The following is a 22,364-nucleotide window of genomic DNA, read 5'->3' as shown; positions in this document are numbered from 1 at the left end:
AAGCCTCTCAGCAGTTTTCTCACTCTATTAATGCCAGGAAACAGGCTCATTAGCCAACAAATCAGAAACCACAGTCCATGTGTCCCTTGAAGTTGCAATGTTGCAACATCCACCATTTAATCCACTTGTTACTCAAGTTCTGACAGGTAAAGAATTATTCAAATTCAGTTTGGGGTATACTATATGGACAATTTTCCAATCCACTCTGCAGCATTAGGATATAGCCTAAGGGGCGTGCATAAGTGCACCAGCGTGCCTACCGTCCCTGTCCTAATGTTTTCTTTTATTCGTATCCTTTTCATGTCTTTATAATTACGTTTACACTTGTATCTGTCATAAAATACATGCTTGACGAAAATAATAATTTTAAAAAAAGATTTCCCGGTACCCTTGAATTACTAATCACGCCAGATCTGCTTGGCTCTTTTTTCCCAGATTGGTTAAGGTCTGCTATATGCTGCCCCCTGCTGCAAACATATTAAAAAAAAAAGAGGCAACAGGACTGAACACGCAGAAGGCAAACCTCTTATCACTTGCTGCATGAGGCGTCATAATTGACTAGCGTTGCTAATAATCGTGCACGATCAAGCACGCCAGACGGAGAAGAGAATCAGCCGGAAAAAGTTTCTTATCGGTGAACAGGCAAACGAAGTGAAGGAGTCTAACCTCAAAAGGAGGTCAGGATACGCCCAACAGCCGAAGCACCAAAAACAAGCCACCCGGATTGAACAGCTCGTTGACGGGTGGAGTTTCTGCCCAGCCGTGAGAAGGAGCGCTTGAGCTCCTTCCCTTGAAGTCCTGGGGGGGAGTCGAGTCCTGCTGCGCCGTCTCCCGAGAGACTAGAATGCAAAACATTTCACGTCACAATGCCACATAGAACATCGGTTCTCTGAGCAGCCCTTGGCGTTTTAAAGGGGCCATCTGAGGTGCAGTGAGAGAGAATTGGCGCGCGGATTATGGAAGGATTTTCTCAGACCTCACGGAAAAATCGGGCTGATGAGGAAGGCAATGATCCAGGTGCTGGTCGAGCCTCTGACGCTCTGTAGCGTGTCCTAGAGAAACACGCGAGGAAGTCACTGGAAAAAAAGAGTATGGTAGGGCAGAAAAGCGGGCGTTTTCGGTGTGCCGCCCCTCAGGGACTTGGGCGCAGACCGCAAGAAGCTAGGAACCCGCGTGAGTTTAGTGTCACGTGCGCTGAGAAAAGCAGCGGTCTCCGAAAGCAGAAATGATGTTCTGTTCGGGTAATAAACGCACATCAGCAGATGAGGGTTTTCTTAGTGGGGGTTTAGCGCACACGGAATAGCCGTCTTTCATCTGAACGTTCCTTAAAGTGCAAGCTTAGGTCGAGCTTTACGAATCTTCTTATAAATGGTGGATGGAAGTTACTCCTTTATATATTACACGCTTGTCCCTGTTTTTTTATGGGAGCTGAAGGTGGGGTTCTTGGGGGCCTTCTAATTTTAGTCCCACAGTAACAACTCTGGGGGGTAAGAATTTCAGAGCCCTGAAAATTGGAAGGGTGAGTAAATGTGTGTGGTTGGCAGATCATCTATGAAAGAGGTTTGGGAAAGAGCTGGACAGAGCGGCTCCAATGCAGAACATGTCTCCATTTCAACATAAAAACATTATAAATACTATTTGTTCATCCTTCATATTGTCTGCAGCTGTTGAGGAGAAGAAACATAAATCATCCTTAACTGTTTCTCTCCCTCTCACTCCTTTTAATCTCGAAGCTGTCCAAGAATAGCATAGAGGTGTATAAAATCTGTAAGATTTCTTGCCCCACACCGAGAAAAGAATCTGGCAATTGCGCTGATTTTAAACTACGGTAAGTAACAGAGACAGAATAGGGATCAGCAAGGGACTTAGCCAATTTCATCCTAGTTTAGTTTTCTGCAAACATTTGAGCAGAAAGCACTTTGGCTCACTAGTGAAAAATCAAGGCCCAAGGAGACTGGAGTCGAGTCACCCAATAAGCACTGTGGTTGAATGGAGACTTGAATCTATGGCTCCCTGGTCCAAGTCCAGAATCATTGATTCGGTAATTTCCTTCCCTTTTTACATCTTCCCAAGGCAAAATTCCAAGAATAGGCTTTTCTCCTCCAGTGTTATCATGGGAATGGCTGAGAAATTTTTGCTGTCAGAACTATAGACACACTCATACATTTCATTCTTACATTATCTGACTCAAAGGAGATTAGGATGGGAAATGGGATAATTTCTGTCAGTGAGATATATACCTCATACATGGAGTCTGTCTCTTGTATTTATATCGTATATATGTCTAATCCTGCGGGTTTAACCAGTTTGAATTTTATGTGATTCAAAATCTTATTTTTATGTTCAACATGCAGTATCCATAGATACATAATGTGGTTAATGGATCTCAGTGGTATCTTATTATAAAAGTGTGGTTTCTGTAGTTAAACACAATCGCTAAACATTTCAGATATTTTTTTTGCCAACCTAGTTTATCCATGATGTATGAATGTACATCATGAAGTATGATTCAACTACATGGCATGTGTGGAATAAGAAGAAGTTGACAGTAACTAATCTGTCATCCACCACTGTTGAGGGAAGGGAGTATGTGTATCAAAATTTTCAAGATGTTGGGTATAATGTTATAGTCCAAGGCCTGTCCCACCATCTTGCAGATTTTGACCATCTTTCTTACCTACCCCAAATGACTCTGCTGTCATCCTTCTTTACAAATAATCTGATGTTGTCTAAGTTATGTTTGGTTTTTAAAGGAAGGAATCTAGGATGAGCAGATGCTTATGTTTTTTTTTAAAAAAGCAGGCCATATTTGTGCATATGGCACACATTCCCACCCCAATTTTTTATTGTAAAAATGATAGATTGAGTGATAATGCTTCATCCGTTGAAAATTCCGTCCAAATTCTTTATTTAGCAGAACATTGGGAGACTTGCATAAATTAGAGGTATGAAATACTGCTTTTTTAAGTTAACATCTATAGGGTTTAAATATTTTTTTCTCCTTGTCTTTATCATTTTTATAAATAACTGAGGGCAATGAACAGACGTAATACTTCTTCATTCCCATCGTTCCCATTACCAATCTTTTTCCACTTATGACTGTAGGACTGTAACTTTGTTGCTGGTAATCCTTATCATCTATATTGATATATTGACCATCATTTTGTGTTGTAAATGTTGTACCTTGATATCTTTTCTTTTATGTACACTGAGAGCATATGCACCAAGACAAATTCCTTGTGTGTCCAATCACACTTGGCCAATAAAAAATTCTATTCTATTCTATTCTATTCTATTCTATTCTATTCTATTCTATTCTATTCTATTCTATTCTATTCTATTCTATTCTATTCCTTTTATTTCCCCCATAACAACAACCTGGTGAGGTGAGGTGAGGGGATCTAAGAAAGAGTGACTAATGGAATAATTCCCTTAATAGCTTTATAGTTTTTGAAAGAAAATGGTTTGGCTCAAATCCATGTGATGTGTCATGATTTTTAAGTCCCATTTTAAGTCTCAGTCAAAGATGTGACTGATCCCAAGAAGTTTCCTTGGAAATAGATAAGATTGAAATAAGACAGGGGACATCCAGAATCAATTCCTGAATCATGAAACTTGCTGGATGAGTTTGGGTTAAGGAGTTAGGAAAACATTGGGTGGGGAAAGAACTATGTATTTACCTTTTGATCTTTTAAAGAGAGGTCAGATTTTTATTTTATCAAATAAATGTTAATTTCCCACCTATGATTTTCTCTAGCTAGAATGGGGATCATATTTGGCATTACTTTTTAGTTTATAATTCAAAACCCAGTAAATTCATCCATATATTTATAATAAGTGTCTGTATTTACCAGATAGCAAAGATACTGGAAAAGGAAGTTCATCTTCTGAAGCTGATAATTCTGATAAGTAAGTGAATGGTAAAAATTGTTTTCTTTTTATCTATAGTTCATCAGAGTATTGCAAAGAAAATGAATATCCTCTCAAAGCCATCCAATAAAATTCATTGATAATAAATTTGGGCTATAAGTCAGAAAGTAATTTCCCTGTGCTTCACACCATTAACTTATGGTATTTGTTGCCAGAGATGTGGCAATTGGAAGACTTAAAGCAACAAGATGAATGAGGTAGTGCTATGGAAACTAATAGAAATCTCTCACAGTTGAAAGTAGCCAGCTAAATACAAACACAACTGTCCCACTTGAACTGCTTGTCCCACAGAATTATCTGGTGAAAAATCCAGATAGCTCCCTTGATCTTTGAAAAATCTACTAGAATTTATTGATCCTTAGTACCAACCATTCACATTTAGACTTTCAGTCTATGCACGAGAGATAATTGCTATAATTTCAATAGGAAGTGGTCAGCCTTACTAAGAAAAGTCATATAAAATCCTACACTTTTGAATTAGCATTCTCCTGAAAAGGCTGATAAATGTTTCAGTAAAGTTATCTTCACTGGTCCACAGTGCTGCCATTGTGGCATACCTTCCCTATAAACTAAATTTGATTTATTCTCAACACAGTGTACCGGAAGATAATGTGACAATTCCAGAGCAGGAGAGTCGAAAGATGGAGTTGCATGAAATCACAGAAGAGTCACAAGTAGCTACAGGTGTTGTATTACTACTGTTTTTGAAGTGCAAGTTTTTGTTTATTTATATATATATATATTAAAGTATATACCTTTATGTTAATCATGCTTGTATGACCAGGTTCAGAAGATCACCCAGGAGGAGTTACAAGTGCAATTCCCATACCTTCAACTAGGTAATAATAATAACAAAACATGCTTGTGTTAATTATGACTATGAATGGAATTCATATATATATTTATAAATAAATATGTATTTACTATATATTTATTATATATATATATATATATATATATATATAATATAATATATATAATATATATATATAATAAATAAATATATATATATATTTGTTTTCTGAGGTTTTCACGGGTGTTTGTATGTAGGTCTTTGGTTGCTCGGGTTTTCTCCCGTGTAAAATTAGAAATGTCTTGGCAACGTTTCGACGAAGTCTCATTCGTCATCTTCGTGCTTCTGGGAGCAATGTGTGATCGCAGCTGTTTCTTCCTTTTAACTGCTAGTGGGGGTTTGAACTGATTGGGTGGGAGCTTGGCTGTGCTCTGATTGGATGGCAGTTTTTTTGTGCTCTGATTGGCTGGAGGTGTGTCCTGTTTGGGTGGGGGCTTGGTTGTGCTCAATTTAGTCTGTGTTGCAGGGGGATTTGAGCTGGTGAGCTGCATAGCTGTTGTTTGGCTTTGTGGTGGTGCTACATCTTCATAGTGGGTGTCAGTCTGCTGCATGTATGGATTGGAGGGGTTTGAAATGGCTAATGTTGCAGCTGCGGTCTGGCTTCTGGTCCTTGGTCGTGCTTCTTGATCAGTGTGGGTTTGGGTCTGCTTTCTGGGTGGATGTGCGGTGGTGACATCCTGTGTGGACCTCGTGAGTGTGGGTCTGGTGTCATTCCTCGTGTTAGGGACTCGTTTGTCAATAAGGGCGGGTTTCCAAATGGCTGGTAGGCGGGAGGTATCATCTCGTTTGTTCATGCTGTGTGGGCGTTTTTCAAAATTGAGTTAGAAAATCAAGGAGTATATGAAATCCCATGCACCGCCTGCCCCACCACATACATCGGACAAACCAACAGAAGAATAAGTGCACGCATTGAAGAACACAAGAACTCAGTCAAAAAAGAGGAACCAACTTCTTCCCTGGTCCAACACTTTAAAGTCACAGGACATGATATTGACTTTAAAAAGACCAGAACTATCGCCAAAACTGAACACTTTAACAACAGAATAATCAGAGAAGCCATTGAGATAGAAAAACGCCCACACAGCATGAACAAACGAGATGATACCTCCCGCCTACCAGGCATTTGAAACCCGCCTTATTGACAAATGAGTCCCTAACACGAGGAATGACACCAGACCCACACTCACGAGGTCCACACAGGATGTCACCACCGCACATCCACCCAGAAAGCAGACCCAAACCCACACTGATCAAGAAGCACGACTAAGGACCAGAAGCCAGACCGCAGCTGCAACATTAGCCATTTCAAACCCCTCCAATCCATACATGCAGCAGACTGACACCCACTATGAAGATGTAGCACCACCACAAAGCCAAACAACAGCTATGCAGCTCACCAGCTCAAATCCCCCTGCAACACAGATTAAAGTGAGCACAACCAAGCCCCCACCCAAACAGGACATACCCCCAGCCAATCAGAGCACAAAAAACCCCATCCAATCAGAGCACAGCCAAGCTTCCACCCAATCAGTTCAAACCCCCACCAGCAGTTAAAAGGAAGAAACAGCTGTGATCACACATTGCTCCCAGAAGCACGAAGCTGAAGCCTGAAGATGACGAATGAGACTTCGTCGAAACGTTGCCAAGACATTTCCAATTTTACACGGGAGAAAACCCGAGCAACCAAAGACCTACATATATATATATATATATATACTCTCCCTCTCTATAGATAGATAGATAGATAGATAGATAGATAGATAGATAGATAGATAGATAGATAGATAGATAGATAGATAGATAGATAGATGGAATAAAATTATGACTACAATTGAGGCCAAAATTTCTGTTAGGTGAGGCAAATGTTAAGTGAATTTTGCCCCATTTTAGACCTTTCTTGCCACAGTTGTTAAGTGAATAACTGCAGTCATTAAGTTAGTTACATAGAAGTTAAGTGAATCTGGCTGCTCCATTGACTTTGCTCATCAGCAGGTTACAATAGGTGATCACATGGCAATCATAATAAATATGAACCAGTTGCCAAGCATCTGAATTTTGATCATGTGACTATGGGGCAGCTGCCCAGGTCATTAAGTGTGAAAAATGACCATAAGTCATTTTTTTCAGGGCCGTTATAACTTTATACGGTTACCTAATGAATATTAGCATGCAGAAGCAATAATTTTTTTCTTGTAACACTTTCCCATTTTTATTATTTATCCATGCAAACAGTGGCTCTTGATCTCTAGCCAGGTGGAACATTTTAAATTTAATCTGCATAAAATTAAGAAATACTTTTTGCTATTTTAACCTCATGGTTGGGAACAGGAACCTATGATTGCCAGTGGTTTCAATTTCTCTCCAGTTCTATTAGATGGAATAAAATCTTCTGTAGCCAATAGATCTATATCAGGATTTCTATGGAACTACATACAATTTGGGCATGCCCATAAGTAAGTACAGCAAAAGGGTATGAAATAGTAAACAAAAGAAATTACAAATATAAGAAAAATGAATGGAAATAATAGCTAAGATTGTTTACCCAATACCATTCATTACACCCCTCCTACCCAGTTAGTCCTTACAAATCTTCCTGGTAGGAGTACTTGATCCATACACCAATTCCATAAATAGCAATTAAAATATTTGTTCTAGTTTCCCACATTCTGGCTAAAAGTTCTCAACTTTATTTATATATACCATAAAGTCAATATGGTGGAAAATGCACAGTTTCTGATCTAATATCTTGGCTTCCTGAAGTAATCTGTTGCTTATTTTGCCTTCAATAATTCATATATTATCGTTCTGTTTCTTGTAGTTCTTCCAAAGAAATCAAAGTAGGAGAAATTAGTGGTTGTCCAGATAAGAGATCAGATAGAGCTTCTTCAGAGAGAAAAATGGAGTTGTCTTCCCCAAGTTCCACAGAGACATCAACATCAAGCACAGGTACTCTGTCTTAATTTCCTTATAGAAGTTCTATAAGTTAAGACGGCAGAGAGTAAGGAATTTCAAAGCCATGACACTGGTCATAAAGTAAATTCTTAAGTGCAGTTGCATGAATCTTTCTACTCCAATCTAATGTTCTCCAGATGTTGGCCAATAAAGAATTCTATCCTATTCTATGTCATGGGATTATAGTTTCCAGAATTTTCAGCCACCATTACCAAAGTGCTCTAATCCCAATACATTTGAACTTTCAGGAAGATCGTCAGTTATAGGTTCCAAAATTAGGTAATCATCACACTTGCTGATTAGAATATTTATAGAAATTTGACCTATGTTATTATGTTAATTTGGCAGTATAAGATCTTCAGCAGATGCATTCATTCCTACATAATGCAAGAAATTTTGGACTGTATGGCAGAATGCAGATAAAATATATCTGTATCACAGAATTATATTAATGTTGACCTTAGGAAGAACTACAATAGTAATAGCACTAGCATTTAGACATATATACTGCTTCATAGTATTTTACAGCACACCCTTAAGTGGTTTACAGAATCAGCATATTGCTCCCAACAATATGGGTCCTTATTTTACAGATCTCAAAAGGATGGATGGCTGGGTCAACCTTGAGCCAGTCAGGATCAAACTCCTGGCAGGGGCAGAGTTAGCCTACAATACTACATTCTAAACACCACCACCAATGTAATAACTTTCCTTATCGATGCTGGATTCTCATATTAACTTGGCAGTGTAGAAAGAAAAAGTATAGCTGGACTAATCTCTTAGCCGAATGAGTACCAAAATGATGGCTTTAAAATGAAATCTAGCAGAGTTATGTTAGAATACATTTCTCTGTTTTCTGTTTATATGGATGTAGACTAAACTCTATGTGCAATCAAGTTCTTTGTTTAAAAAAATGCTTGTAGGAATTTTTGACCAAGCTTATTTGTCTTGCAGCAGGGAGGGGAAGACAGCTATAAGAAACAGTGGAGTCAAATCTGATTCCATTAGAAGTATTTGAGAAGGAAAAGGGAGGATAAATTTCATTAAAATAACAGAAGCCCAGACTGGTTCTAGATGCTATTACACTTGGCATAGGATCTTTTCAAAATCAATGGAATTAGTCATATTTAATCTGTTGGTCTCAATCTTGATCCAAATCAGCTACAACAATAGTAAACATGTTATAGAATAGAATAGAATATAGAATAGAATTTTTATTGGCCAGGTGTGATTGGACACACAAGGAATTTGTCTTGGTGCATATAATGCTTTAAAGACTTAACATGAATTATACATACTATTTCAGTACAACAAAACTAACATAAGTTGTTATCCTGAGTGTTGCAGATGAAGCTAAGAGTTGCCTCATGAGCTGACAGTGGATGCTACATTTTAATGATTATTTTCTTGATTCATAGTTTACGGGCCTTGAGTTTGACACCCCTGCCTTAGACCAAACCATTCCAGGATCATTGTCACATCTGCTGACCTCCTGAAAGTTTGGAATCTAAGCCAGAGATCATCTGTTGACTATCTTCAGATATTTAGTTCACTTTTCTGCAAAGACAGAAAGGTCTGGGTGGCCACAAGATATTCAAAGACATAGAGACGGGCTAGAAACCATTAAAGCCATCTCAAGATAAATGATATATAGGAATATATTTATATTTAAACTTTTCATAGCCGGTACAGAACAAAATTTGGTTCCCATGTGAATGATGCAATTGTTTTATGAACAGGAAAAACCAAGAGCTTTCCAAGGATTTTGGGAGGAGTTCGGAGAGAAAGTGAAATCAGCAGGTGAGTATTTAAGATGAGTAGCTGTCCGAAAGAAAGTGAGATCATGTCACTATTAAGTAACAATGTTCCACATTTTAATGATGTCGCTGTCTGTATATTTGTCTCTTACACATGATGGTTGGGAAGGTTGGAAATAACGTATGTTCCTTCTAAATTGTGTTTTAAACAATGAGTGTAATTGTAGAAGTCTCTTTTTCAGCCAGGCAGCTAACAGGTGCATTAACTTATAATTCATAGGAATCCAAAGTATCTGTAAGGCTCCAGGCTGTTTGTGAAAGGCTGGACTACTTTGTCTAGGTCTAATGATGTATACACATGGGTATCTGCTGGAGACAGGAGAATAAAATAAAAACATTAGCATGTTGACTTTGTGCCTCAAATTCCACAACATATATACTTGAGTCAGACTTCAAGACTCAGTAGATAATGATGGCATTTCTCTGATGATACAATTGTGCATGTGGCATCATTGTGGTTTACTGTGAGTGTCACTGCTTTCCGATAGAGAGAAGTACATTCTAGCTGGGTTTTTTTAATATATCTTTTAAACTTTGCTATGGCTACAGTTTTGTGCTCAACTGCTGAATTAATTTTTCATGATTGATGTATTTCTTTTCTTTCTCATGTTGACCCTTCCTTGATACATTTATCAACTTGTTTCTTGAAAGAGTTCAATAACAAATATGATTAATTGTGATCAGATAAATAGCTCTCGGAATAAGAAAGTGTCTATTTTAGCCCACTAAGTATTAAGAATTATACTGGATCTTCGCATAGAATGCTACCTTATCTGTTGTTAAATTGCTTCCAATATTTTGTTTTTCTATTGTTTAAAAGCAGTGGGCAACAAATATCATTTTGGGGCATGATGCATTGGAGTTTATTTGAAGATAATTTGATTGCATGATATCTTGTATCTGCTGAAAGGGAAATATTGGACACCATTGTCGATATGCCTCAGCGACCCTTAGAAATATCTGTCTCAATGCAGACAGATGCAAGTTGGATTCATGACCACATCTATATGAGAAAGGGTAAGTAATGAGCTTATTGTAATGTTGAAAATATATATAATTGAAGACATTTTCATTGTCTTGAGGAAGGAAAAACTCCTACTTGTTTACTCTAACAGGAAGTGCTTTGGGATTCTTTTCCACAGCATTTGCTATATATGTTTTGTTACAGAGAGTAGACTATTTGAACCTGGAATCTTTGGCATACAAGAACATGCTTTACCAATCATTAGTGGTTCTTCATGAAAGTATAGTTAGCTGTGTACCGTAGGCAGGAAATGAATTTGAACCCAGGATCTCTTGTTAAGCACAAATCTTTAATTCTGAAATTTATCACACTATGTATTTAAATTTTGGAAATATATGAAAGTCATACTATTTTATCATTGTCTGAATATCCCTAGAGTACTTCAGTTTGTTCCTTGAGGATATAGCATTGCAGGCTTGTTGGAAAGTTCTATTGCTCTAAAATTTGGGAGCTGGACTATTATCCAAAGATAAAGGAATGGAATATAATGTTGATAAATAACTTCACTGGTTGCCAACATTCTGGTTCTGATTGCTATTTATTTTCCTAGAAAGCCACTTACAGCTTTGGGGTCTAGAGTTCAGAAGGATAGCCTACTACCACTCAAATTTGTCCAACTGCTAAGGGCCTTTTATATTAAAATTTGTAGCGCTCAGGTTAATGAGGGCCATTCTGAATTGTGGCACCCTGCCTGTAGAATATTCTTCTCTGGGAAGATCTTCTGGCCTTGAATCTGGTTGCTGTGGCTGGTCTTACCCAAAACTGTGTGCTGGTATTGTTTTGGTATCCTAATTGCACTTTTGTATTTTTTAAAAAAATATTTTTGCTTCAAATATGAATTGTTAAACTTTATTGGGAAGCTGAAACACTGAACATTATTAAATCTTTTAGATAAGAATGCATTAACAGAGTTTAAAACAAGTGTCCAGGCTCATGGCTATCCCGCTTTTACTTTATAAACTATAGTTTAGACCGGGGTCTCCAACCTTGTCAACTTTAAGACTTGTGGATTTCAACTCCCAGAATTCCTCAGCCAGCATTGCTGGTTGAGGGATTCTGGGAGTTGAAGTCCACAAGTCTTAAAGTTGACAAGGTTGGATACCCCTGGTTTAGACCACTGTTTTTCACACTTGGCAGCTTTGGGTTCATTTCAACTCCCAGATTTCCCAGCCAGCATGAGAGTTGAAGTCCAGATAGCATGTGGTCACCAACTTTTAAAAATACAGTCTAGACAAGGGGTCTCCAACCTTGGTCCCTTTAAGACTTGTGGACTTCAACTCCCAGAGTCCCTCAGCCAGCAAAGCTGGCTTAGGAACTCTGGGAGTTGAAGTCCACAAGTCTTAAAGGAACCAAGGTTGGAGACCCCTGGCCTAGAATCCTCTTGGTCAATTTGGTACCAAATTCTGCTGCTCTGCTTGCTACCAGGTGTCATCCAATTCTAACAGTGGTAATATTTGGAAGGAGTATTTAAAATACATACAGTTTTCATTTCCTACTTTTTTTTTCTTTTAATGTTATCTTTCTGGCTTGAATTTCTGTTTGAATTCTGTATTCCTCTGATCATCCAAAAGCTAAAGTAGAAAGCTGGAGTAGCATTTTCTGAATTAGGAATATGAGGGTTTACACTCTGAGGATGTTTTTCCTACTCTGTGTATATTTTTAAAGAAAATACACAGAAAGTTTTCTGTTCCTTGTCAGGCTGAAAGATAACATAGATAAGGTGGTGACAGAAACGTAGGTGGAACATCCAGTGAAATGGATTTAGTTTAATTTAAACTGCATGGTGAAGTAAAATATGTTAGCGTGTGTGTTCGTGTGTGTGTGTGTGTGTATGCCACATCTTCCTATTTACAGGTCACTGTCATCTTTGGGAGGGGCCTTATCGGACTCATAGTTATCCATAGTTTTGTTATCCATAGTTATGATCTCTAGTTTAAAACCCTTGTTGTTGGCAGTGCATGCTGTCTCTACAAATTGCAAATTGCAATCTCATATTGCTGTCCAATTTTAATTTTTCTGTTTGAAAAACTCTGCATGGAAGCAGAGGAGCCTACATGGTTCAGAGTGGCCTGTTTGGAACATTCATTTTCTGCCCAGTTGCTGCCTCTGTTCATTTTCTACTCAACCTACTTTTGATCTTCTGCAAAAGAGAGAAAGAAGAGAAAAAAAGTTGATAGAATTGGGCTGTTTTTTCCCCCTTTTCAGCTCCCCTTTCAGCTCCAAAGGAGCACCAAGAAGAGGTTCCTCCCGAGAATGGTAAGTTGCTCCCCAAAACATCTCTTATTCATTTTGAGAATAATTTTCATTTCTATACTTTTTGAATCCATAGATTCCTAAAGTGAGCTATCAGACTGACTGTACATCTATATGTTATTGCTCTTCAGCCACTAGACTGCTAAAGACGTCTTAGTTTTAATTTCCACTGAAAACTGAGGCATTTTGATGGTTGCTGGTAGATTCTCTGTCTCTTCCCTATATAAAGGCTTTGCTGTGATTTTTTGGCGCTGTAATGTCTATATATGTCTGTCCTTTAATTTTTGGCTTCTATTTTGACATATCACATTTGCCAATTCATTATGGAAATATAACCTTTTAGAGAAGGCAGTCATTCTGATTGAACCTAAAGCTATGGGATACAGTTGCACAGCTGCTATGGAAGTCTGCAGCTAGTCCCCATTTACTGACCATAGTTGATTCTGATGACTGTCATTAAGCAGGGTAGTTGCTGAGTGAAAATCACATTACTGTGCTCATGATTTTACTTTAGCTTTGCTAAATTACAAGAGAATAGGCACATAATGGGGAATACACATTGAAAGCAATGCATTAGCACTGGTGGTTTGCCTTAGCAGCTTCGGAGGCAAAAGAAAGTCTTCAGTGTGAAATGGATTAGGTTCATGTCAGTGTCTGCAGCAGGTTCTAATCAACTAATTAAGGTCACGTTAATTAACTGAGTTTGTTAACTTGCTCTTTAGCACTTCTTACAAACATGGACTATAGAAAAAAGTGGTCAGGAAAAGGTAGCTTCTTCAGGCCATCTCTGCTCTTCAAGGTGGTGAGGGGAGAGAAAAAGCAGGTCAGGAACAGAACAATAGTATTAACTGACTGTAATGGTAAACATATGACTGACAGTCATAATGAATGTGGTAAATGTGGGCATTGATTGCAAAGTCCTTTTTCATCAATGTTATAACTGAACAGTTGCAGTCCGAGATGGTTGCTAAATGAAAATTAACTGTATATTCTATGAATTATATGCATTATTTTTATAATGTCCTAGAAACTGAATGATCCCGCTCTTTTCCTAAAATGTAGTAGTTTTCCTCCAGGCTAATTCTCCCCAAACTGCTGCCCCAAATGTACTAGCCCTACAATGCTGAGAGTGCTAAACTCTGCATGTCCAGTGAGCAACAATTTGAAGGAAGACCTAAGAATGGAACCTAAGAATCATATTTAGAGTTGGGGGGGTGGGGGTTTAGAATTCCACTGGTTGAAAATATACCACATGCTAATCTGATTAGATTGGGATTGAGAAATTTGTGGCTCAGTATGCTGTAGATATTGAATTAACATGTTAGACCAACGAGACCATCACATGATGTAATAATATGATTTGTCAGGGAAAGCCTGCTATATTAACATAGTCCTGGTGTTTTGTTAATTTGAATATAATACAATGTGTTGGCTGAGCTCCACTTTTAAGTATCCAACAGTTAAATGAGAACCATACATATATTGCTTTAAGATTCAGTTAATACCCTTTCCTAATTAATTCTATTTATTGATACCTAGATATCTATGCTGTTGTGCCCCAAGATCTCAGCTGCTTAGAAATTTTATGCGACACAGAGGTATTGGTCATAAGTGGTCTCCATACAATTTATTGGAACCTATTTTCATTGTAGTTTACCTTCCCCATCCCTGCCTCTTATAATTAAATAAAAACGGAGGCTGTTTATTGTGCAGTGATGCTGCAGGGATACTCTGGACAAGTGGTTTGAGGTTCGCAATAAATTATTTTTTTTCTCTTTTTTTAAGTTTAGAGAAGACTTCTTAAAACTGTTTCAAGAATCTCTGCAGACACTTTCCAGTGTTGGCCCACCTACTATTATAGCTTATAGACCAGAGTCATCAAGAGCAGATATTCACATTGAGGTAATGGCTCTACCTACCCATGTCGTATGCATTACTTTGCACTGTAAATTTATTCTTTACTGAAATGGGCAATGCTGTTTACCACTTTTCTTTCCTCCTGGATAGGGAAGAGCACTTTGGAAAAGGAGGGTAAAGGTGGGAATTAGGAGAGATTTTAAGACCGATTGTTTCTTCCATTTTCACTGATATTCTGCTCAAAATTCCAGCTTCTGCTGAGGAAAGAACCATGCGAATATATCTTATCTTCAGTTTATCTTGGAGGATCAACCTTTATGTTTTCTGAAGAAAGAAATAGTTACCGGTTCATGCTTCTACAAGTTTACCACTTCAGAATAAAGTTGTCTGACAGAATACTTCTCATTCTTAAAAATTCTGCACCGATAAAACATTCTGATAAAAAGCTGTCTGTAACAGAAAAAGTGGTGCATTGCTTCTGTCTATTAATTTTCTCTGTATAGTCAGCTTTCTTCCTTTTCAAACTTACAATGCTGAAGTATTTAATAAATGAAAAACACAAATGCAAGCAATAGCACTAAAAGATCAATCAAGCCACAAAAATTATAAAGTATAATAAAAGAGGAAAACTAATCTCCTTTTGTAAATTAGGTAACAAACCAAATAACTCCAAGTATTTGGCCATAAAATAAGTTTTTACCTTTCTATTTCTGTACATAATAAGAATATGAAACTATTCATGTATGTAGCCTTCTCCCTTGCAGTCTAATATCTCAATAAGACCATATCATACTTAAGAATTTAGGCTAGTTTAAGTAAATACTCTTAAGATACACAAACAAAATGAGATAGAAGAGCTGTGTGTTTTGGATAATTTTGGCAAATTCATTCTTGGAATATGGGATTGAGGAGAATCACATCCCCTTTCAGTGTTTTGTTGCTTGTTATCCTTTAACAGCTTTTAATAATAATAATAATAATAATAATAATAATAATAATAATAATAATAATAATAACAACAACAACAACAACAACAACAACAACAACAACAACAACAACAACAACAGAGTTGGAAGGGACCTTGGAGACCTTCTAGTCCAACCCCCTGCCCAGGCAGGAAACCCTACACCATCTCAGACAGGTAGTTATCCAACATTTTCTTAAAAACTTCCAGTGTTGGAGCATTTACAACTTCTGCAGGCAAGTCGTTCCACTTATTAATTGTTCTAACTGTCAGGAAATTTCTCCTTAGTTCTAAGTTGCTTCTCTCCTTGATGAATTTACACCCATTGCTTCTTGTTCTACTTGTCTCTACGCTCCTAATGAAATTGCAAAATGAATCATTTACAGTTGGTTTTAATCCCTTTAGAAAGAAGAAAAAGCAAGGCTTTTTCCTACTTCTGAAACAGGTGGGGGCAAGAACAAAAAAGCAGCAATGATCCTTAGCGATTGTGGTGCACAGCTGCCTAACACCATCTGTTCCAAGGGACTGTCAGAAATAAGAGATGAAAAAGCAGAAAAGGGTTTTTCCACAACCCTTCCCATACAGCAGGATTACTTTCATATACTTTACGTGTTGTTTACTATAGGACAGAGCCAGCATCATCCATGTGGCAATTCATATTTGTGGTTTTCATTTATTTTTCTGAGGACTGACTTTTCTTTTTTAAAAAAACTTTGGTTAAACATTCCTGAAAGGCTATTAGGAGTAAACAAATGTCAGGGCAATGTGACGTCAGTTAAGGCTAAGTAAAAACATAATTAGCTCTGAATTTTAATTAGTAAAAACATAATTAGCTCTGAAGTTAAAAGACCAAGTTTGCTTCAAAAGCAATTGGATATTTGACCAAAAATCAATGATTTGAGATTTTCTGTTTTCTCCCATAAGCATTTATAGTTATCGATCAATATATCTATACCTACAAATGCTGCTTAGGGGAGACAAGAAAAATCATCCTTCCTCCCTACCAATCAGCCAGCTTTTCATGTTTGAAATCTGGAAACAAGACTGGAAGGGACAATTTTTTTTCTATACACCTTGTGCATACAAAATCCTTCGACAGTGTCTAATGTTTTTCTTTACCTAATCTTTTTCATTGATGTTTATTTAATGGGTTCTGTAAGATTTTCTTTAATTTTGTATTCAGATAATCAGTGTGTATTACATTTTTGAGTAATATTAAAGATTCCTGCCAAATTCCAACTTTGCTTTATTATCGCACATAATATGCAGTCAATTTGGTTGCTGGGGCCTTACTGATAAATATTAAATCTTAAATGGTTTTATAATGGGGAATAGGATACTATGAAACAATAAGCAAAAGTTGAACACTTTTATGTTTCATTGATTTCTATGACTATGAGCTAGCATAAGTTTAATACTGTCATATAATGGGTTTTAAAAGTTCTTAACTAAATTTGACAACTGAATGCCAAAGTAGCATCTGGTAATACATATAATTAATTTACAGAGAGTTGCATGTTTCTTTTTCTCTTGTTAAGTTAAAATTAGTCATACCACTTCTGTTTAAGCATTCTAAATGGCAAGACCACGTAGTACTTTGGATTTAGTTCCAAAACAGAGCTTTGGAGTATATGGAAGCACAAAAATGGCTTCCATCTGCTACTCATTAAAACAGTCATATCTTTCTCTGGTTCATATAGCTGTGGATGCCATGTGATACCAAGAAAACATGTGATACTTCAAGTATATTTTGGGAATCAGATCTAAAGTAGCCCTATTGAGAAGTTCCAGAATATGTTAACGGTAAATGGGCAAAGTTAACCTTGTTCAGGATTGCTACTCATCTCACTTGTTGAAACTGGGGTGGGTATCTTAGCAGCAGATTTTAGCAGCAGAAACTAAACAGTACAGACAAGATGGCAACCACAATTTTCAAAGTCAAAGTGGTGCTTGCATATGTGATATAGATAAAAATCAGGTGCAGCTTTGATTTGCACCATCTTGGCTTTTTTAAATCACATTCATGAACCTTAGTTTGGACAGGATCAGTTCTGAACGCATTAAATCACTGGCAAACAAGAAAATGCCATGTGTCATGGGTGGGGGGAGAGAAAGCAATCAAAGCAACTAATTCACACTAGTTCAGGGGTCTCCAACCTTGGTAACTTTTAAGACTTGGTAACTTTAAGACTTGCTGGCTGAGGAACTCTGGGAGTTGAAGTCCACAAGTCTTAAAGTTGCCATGGCCCCTGCACTAGTTCGTTCCAAACTGTGAACATTTCTGTTACAAGTAGCTTTTGACTTACAACCACAATTGAGCCCTAAATTTCTGTTGATAAGCAAGACATTTGTTTAGTGAATTGTGTCCCATTTTACGACCTTATTTGCCACAATTGTTTAGTGAATCACTACGGTTGTTAAACTAGTAACAGGGGTTTTAAGTGAATCTGGCGCCCTCATTTGACTTTGCTTGTCATAAGGTCACAAAAAGGATCACATGACCCTATGACACTGCAGCCGTTATAAATATGAGTCAGTTGCCAAGTGTCTGAATTTTGATCACGTGACCATCGGGATGTTGCAAAGGTCATAAGGGTGAAAAATGGTCATAAGTCACTTTTTTCAGTGCTGTTATAATGTCGAAGGATCATCAAATGAATTGCTATAAATCGAGAACTACCTGTATTAGCATGCAGAAAAGATAATTTTTATTGTGTAATATATTCCCTTTTTTATTGTTTATCCATGCAAACAATGGCTGTTTATCTCCAACCAAGTAGAACATTTTAAATTAGCTTGAATAAAATTAAGAAACTAAATTTTGCTATTTTAACTTTATGGTTAGAAACAGGAATCTGTGATTGCGTGGTTTCACTTTCTTTTCAGTTTTGTTCTTCAGTTTATTATTATTCAGTTCTATTGTAAGTTGGGGACTATTTGTATTTTTAAAAAAATGGAAAGAAAAATATCCAAATATATTTAATTCATTCACCTCAGCTAGTGCATAAGGAGAGAATGAAAGCAAAAACAGGTGGGGGATGGGAATTTCTTAGTCAAAATGATTATGTCTTGCTGACTACAGTCCACATAAGCCTTTTAGTCAAAATGTCATAATAAAAATATGTATGTGATGTTGAATAGCCAACAAAATAGGCTAATTTTTGTGCTTTTCCTTCAGGAACTCCTTTACAACATTCATTGAACAAACAAACAGTGTTTGCCACTTCTGTCCCCCAGTTTCCTTCTCCAATTACCCATGCAACTTTGCTTTAAATTTCACATTTGTTAAGTAAATGAAATTCTCAGTTCTTCTAGTTGTGAGTAAATAAGATGGCCAGTCTTTTAAACTTTGAGTGTACATCTGGTCTATATATCATTCATGACAATCCTCCCCAATTTAATATTATGTCCCACTGATTTATTTACAGTAGCGATATACTAACCTTCTACAATCTGTTTTCCTCCTCCCAAGAAACACTGCAAAGCCCAAGTCAGTGCTCATTTTTCATTAGCATTGTTTTTAAGTGAAGCCTGTTGTTGTGTCTGTGACCCCTGAGCCAGGCCCCCTGCCAGAAAGTGACTCAGAAAGTGAGGGGGAAGGGCCATCAGGACTTACCTCTGGAGCACCGGCTCCTCTGGCTCAGCTCCAGGAGCCAGAGGCAGGCCAGGTGGAGGAGATAGCGAGGCCTGCGTCCCCTGACTCTCCCCCTCCCCCAGGCCACACCTCCAGACCCGGCTGAAGGCAACCAGGCCTGGCTAGATCCCAGGTTTCGGAGATACGAGAGGCGGCTACAACAAAGGAAGGGGTGGGACAGGCCTAGAGAGTGCTGAGTCACGGAGCCACACCCCACAGAGTATAAAAGCAGCCCTGGCTGCTCTTCTGCTCCATGACGAGCAAAAATTGAGCTGAATTATTTGACTTGTGGAGAAGTGAGCTGAACATTTGGCCTGGATTGCTGACTTCTTGGTTGCCCGGCAACCCCAAAATAAGGGAGACTTTGGCAGGCAGCTACAGATTCCCTGCCAGGACTGATAGCAGCTGTGAACTCAATTATTGGCTGGTTTAGCCAACTCGCGTGGCTGAGACTGGGAGGGGACAGAACACCCGTAATGTTTATGCCCAAATGATCTGCCATCACTCTTCAGGCACTGGTATTAATCCAGAGTCTTTAAAATGTGGTTCTTCCCACTCGCCCAGTCATCTGTTGTTCTGAGCTGCCCACTCTACTGTTGTGTCAGAGGAATTTTATGGTCCTGTTTTCTTTACTTTATACTCAGAGATGTTTACAATAATCTGTGACTGAGAATAGGGCTTTTATATCAAGATATAGGTACATTTTCTAATGATTCCACTCATGTGTTATATGTGTTTTATAAAATGTGCACACACACACACACATATGCATTATGGAGAGAGAGAGAGAGAGATGATGGATGGATGGATGGATGGATGGATGGATGGATGGACGGACGGACGGACGGACGGACGGACGGACGGACAGACAGACAGACAGACAGACAGACAGACAAACAAATTGATAATTGGGTCGGCAATGAGGAGAAAAAGTGCCATGCCATAGAAACCCAGGCTATGAACCCTATAATTTTTGTCTTGATAACTGTTATAAAACTTTCCAAAATACCCTCCTACCTTCTACTCTGCAGGCTCAGAAGGAAACCCTAGAAACCTGTGAATTTTGTGGCAGCCCCATAAAATACTTTCCTTCATTTGAAAGTCTGGAACACATAGCAGAATGGGGAAATGTAAGTAATGATAGAAAATTTACCACATGGTTTTCCATTGGGTCCAAGGTTCACCTGTCCAGCTGGTAAGAGCAGGACCTTGCTTTCCAGCTTTTCTGTTGCCAGCAATGCCGGGAGCTTCATGAGTTCATTGTCAGTGAAAAAAGTCGCTATCCAGAGAAAATGGAGATGATTGATATTGCCCCTCATAAGGCCCATGGAAGTCAAGCTGACCGAGAACGGGCAAAAGAAAGAGCTCGACAAAGGTATGGCAAACTGGGGTGACAACATATTTGAGCCCTTAAGATGATTTGGGAGACTACTGAAGTCTGATACCTCAGAGCTACCTGAACCTCTGAAAGCTCTTAGATCTCTAGAAGTTGATACCAAATTTAATGTACAGTGTGACAGAAGGAAAATTACTAATTACACAGCTGAAGACTAATAACTGTCTTGAATTGTAATTTAAATGAAATAAAAATTTATTTTTGTCCTAGCCTCGCCCATTACTTTTGGGAGTGCAATCTATAGAGTATGCAGCTTAAAGTTAGATAGCTATTATACCTCTCAAAATGGACCACTTTAAACAATCACTTACAATGCAAGCAACAAGAAAGGAAGTAGGAAGGAAATGTACAACCTAGAATTTAGAATAACAGTCTTGGAAGGGACCTTGGAGGTCTTTTAGTCCATCCCCCTGCTCAGGCAGGAAACCCTATGCCATATCAGACAAATGGTTGTCCAATCTCTTCTTAAAAACTTCCAGTGTTGGAGAATTCAGAACTTCTGGAGGTAAATTGTTCCATTTGTTAATTGATCTGTCAGGAAATTTCTTCTTAGTTCTAGGTTGCTTCTTTCCTTGATTAGTTTCCATCCATTGCTTCTTGTCCTGCCCTCAGGTGCTTTGATGAATAGCTTGATTCCCTCTTCTTTGTGGCAACCCCTGAGATATCGGAACACTGCTATCATGTCACCTCTAGTCCTTCTTTCCATTAAACTAGACATACCCAATTCCAGCAACCGTTCTTTATGTTTTAGCCTAATCATCTTTGTTGATTTTTCTGCACTCTTTCTAGAGTGTCAACATCTTTTTTTACATTGTGGTGACCAAAACTGGATGCAGTATTCCATGTGGCCTTACCAAGGCATTATAAAGTGGTATTAACACTTCACATGATCTTGATTTTATCCCTGTTAATGCAGCCTAGAACTGTTTTTGGCTTTTTTGGCAACTGTAGCACACTGCTGACTCATATTTAAGTAACTGTACACTAGGACTCTAAGATTTCTCTCACAGTTACTACTATTGAGCGAGGTACCACCTATACTTTTAACCTACATTGGGTTATATTCTACCATGAGTTAAGGAAGTTCAGTGGAAGAAAATTTCTAACCTCTCCCTGACGTTTAAATAAGCTCTTCAAAAGTTACCTGAAAGGAAGATGACTCTCCAGCTTAATACAAGATATAGGCCTTGGGATCTTGCAATTTATCAATTTTAGGATGCACATCTAAAGAATTTTAACCAAATCTCCCTCAGAGGGAGGTTGCATAATCCAGTAGAGAAACTTTGGAGGGAATGTACATGAGTAGTCTATCATTAATATCTTTAATTTACCAACAAGTCCCGATTCTTGGGCTTACTGTATATCGTTATTATTAATGCAGAAGAACTGGTCCAATTAATTTAACACTTCATCAATCTTACCTATATAGTGAAATTCTAATGATCATGGTTGTTAAAAGATGTTAGGGAAAAAAAGATAAAGTAGAAGAGTTTATTTTTTCCTAGACATAGCTATGAGGAGCAGCTAAAGAGCATTTAGAGCTCTTAAAGCATTACTGGGGAAGAAGATATCAAGTCCTTGGCCACTCTTGCATGGGATGTTGCAAAGTTCAACTTGTTCCTTTATACCCACATAGGGTCTAATATCAAATGATGATAGCAAGATTTGTATTTTTAACTCAGGA

General features: G+C 37.9%; 1 protein-coding gene across 1 annotated transcript in view; it reads left to right on the top strand.

Moving 5' to 3' along the window:
- The first annotated feature begins 451 nt into the window (after nucleotides 1–451).
- The window catches only part of ERICH6 (glutamate rich 6), a 31,220-nt gene continuing 9,307 nt past the window's right edge, over nucleotides 452–22,364 (top strand). Inside the window, exons 1-12 of the mRNA XM_058187097.1 lie at nucleotides 452–1,017; nucleotides 3,855–3,909; nucleotides 4,526–4,614; nucleotides 4,715–4,769; nucleotides 7,602–7,729; nucleotides 9,475–9,535; nucleotides 10,463–10,569; nucleotides 12,782–12,832; nucleotides 14,369–14,427; nucleotides 14,615–14,731; nucleotides 20,316–20,414; nucleotides 20,505–20,659. Coding sequence (XP_058043080.1) covers nucleotides 957–1,017; nucleotides 3,855–3,909; nucleotides 4,526–4,614; nucleotides 4,715–4,769; nucleotides 7,602–7,729; nucleotides 9,475–9,535; nucleotides 10,463–10,569; nucleotides 12,782–12,832; nucleotides 14,369–14,427; nucleotides 14,615–14,731; nucleotides 20,316–20,414; nucleotides 20,505–20,659 — 1,037 coding nt within the window. The 5' untranslated portion in view covers nucleotides 452–956. The remainder of the gene's footprint in view (nucleotides 1,018–3,854; nucleotides 3,910–4,525; nucleotides 4,615–4,714; nucleotides 4,770–7,601; nucleotides 7,730–9,474; nucleotides 9,536–10,462; nucleotides 10,570–12,781; nucleotides 12,833–14,368; nucleotides 14,428–14,614; nucleotides 14,732–20,315; nucleotides 20,415–20,504; nucleotides 20,660–22,364) is intronic.

Source organism: Ahaetulla prasina, chromosome 6 (assembly GCF_028640845.1).
Source record: "Ahaetulla prasina isolate Xishuangbanna chromosome 6, ASM2864084v1, whole genome shotgun sequence".
Taxonomy (NCBI): domain Eukaryota; kingdom Metazoa; phylum Chordata; class Lepidosauria; order Squamata; family Colubridae; genus Ahaetulla; species Ahaetulla prasina.
The sequence above is the reverse complement of the archived record's forward strand: the minus strand, read 5'-3'. Positions and strand labels throughout refer to the sequence as shown.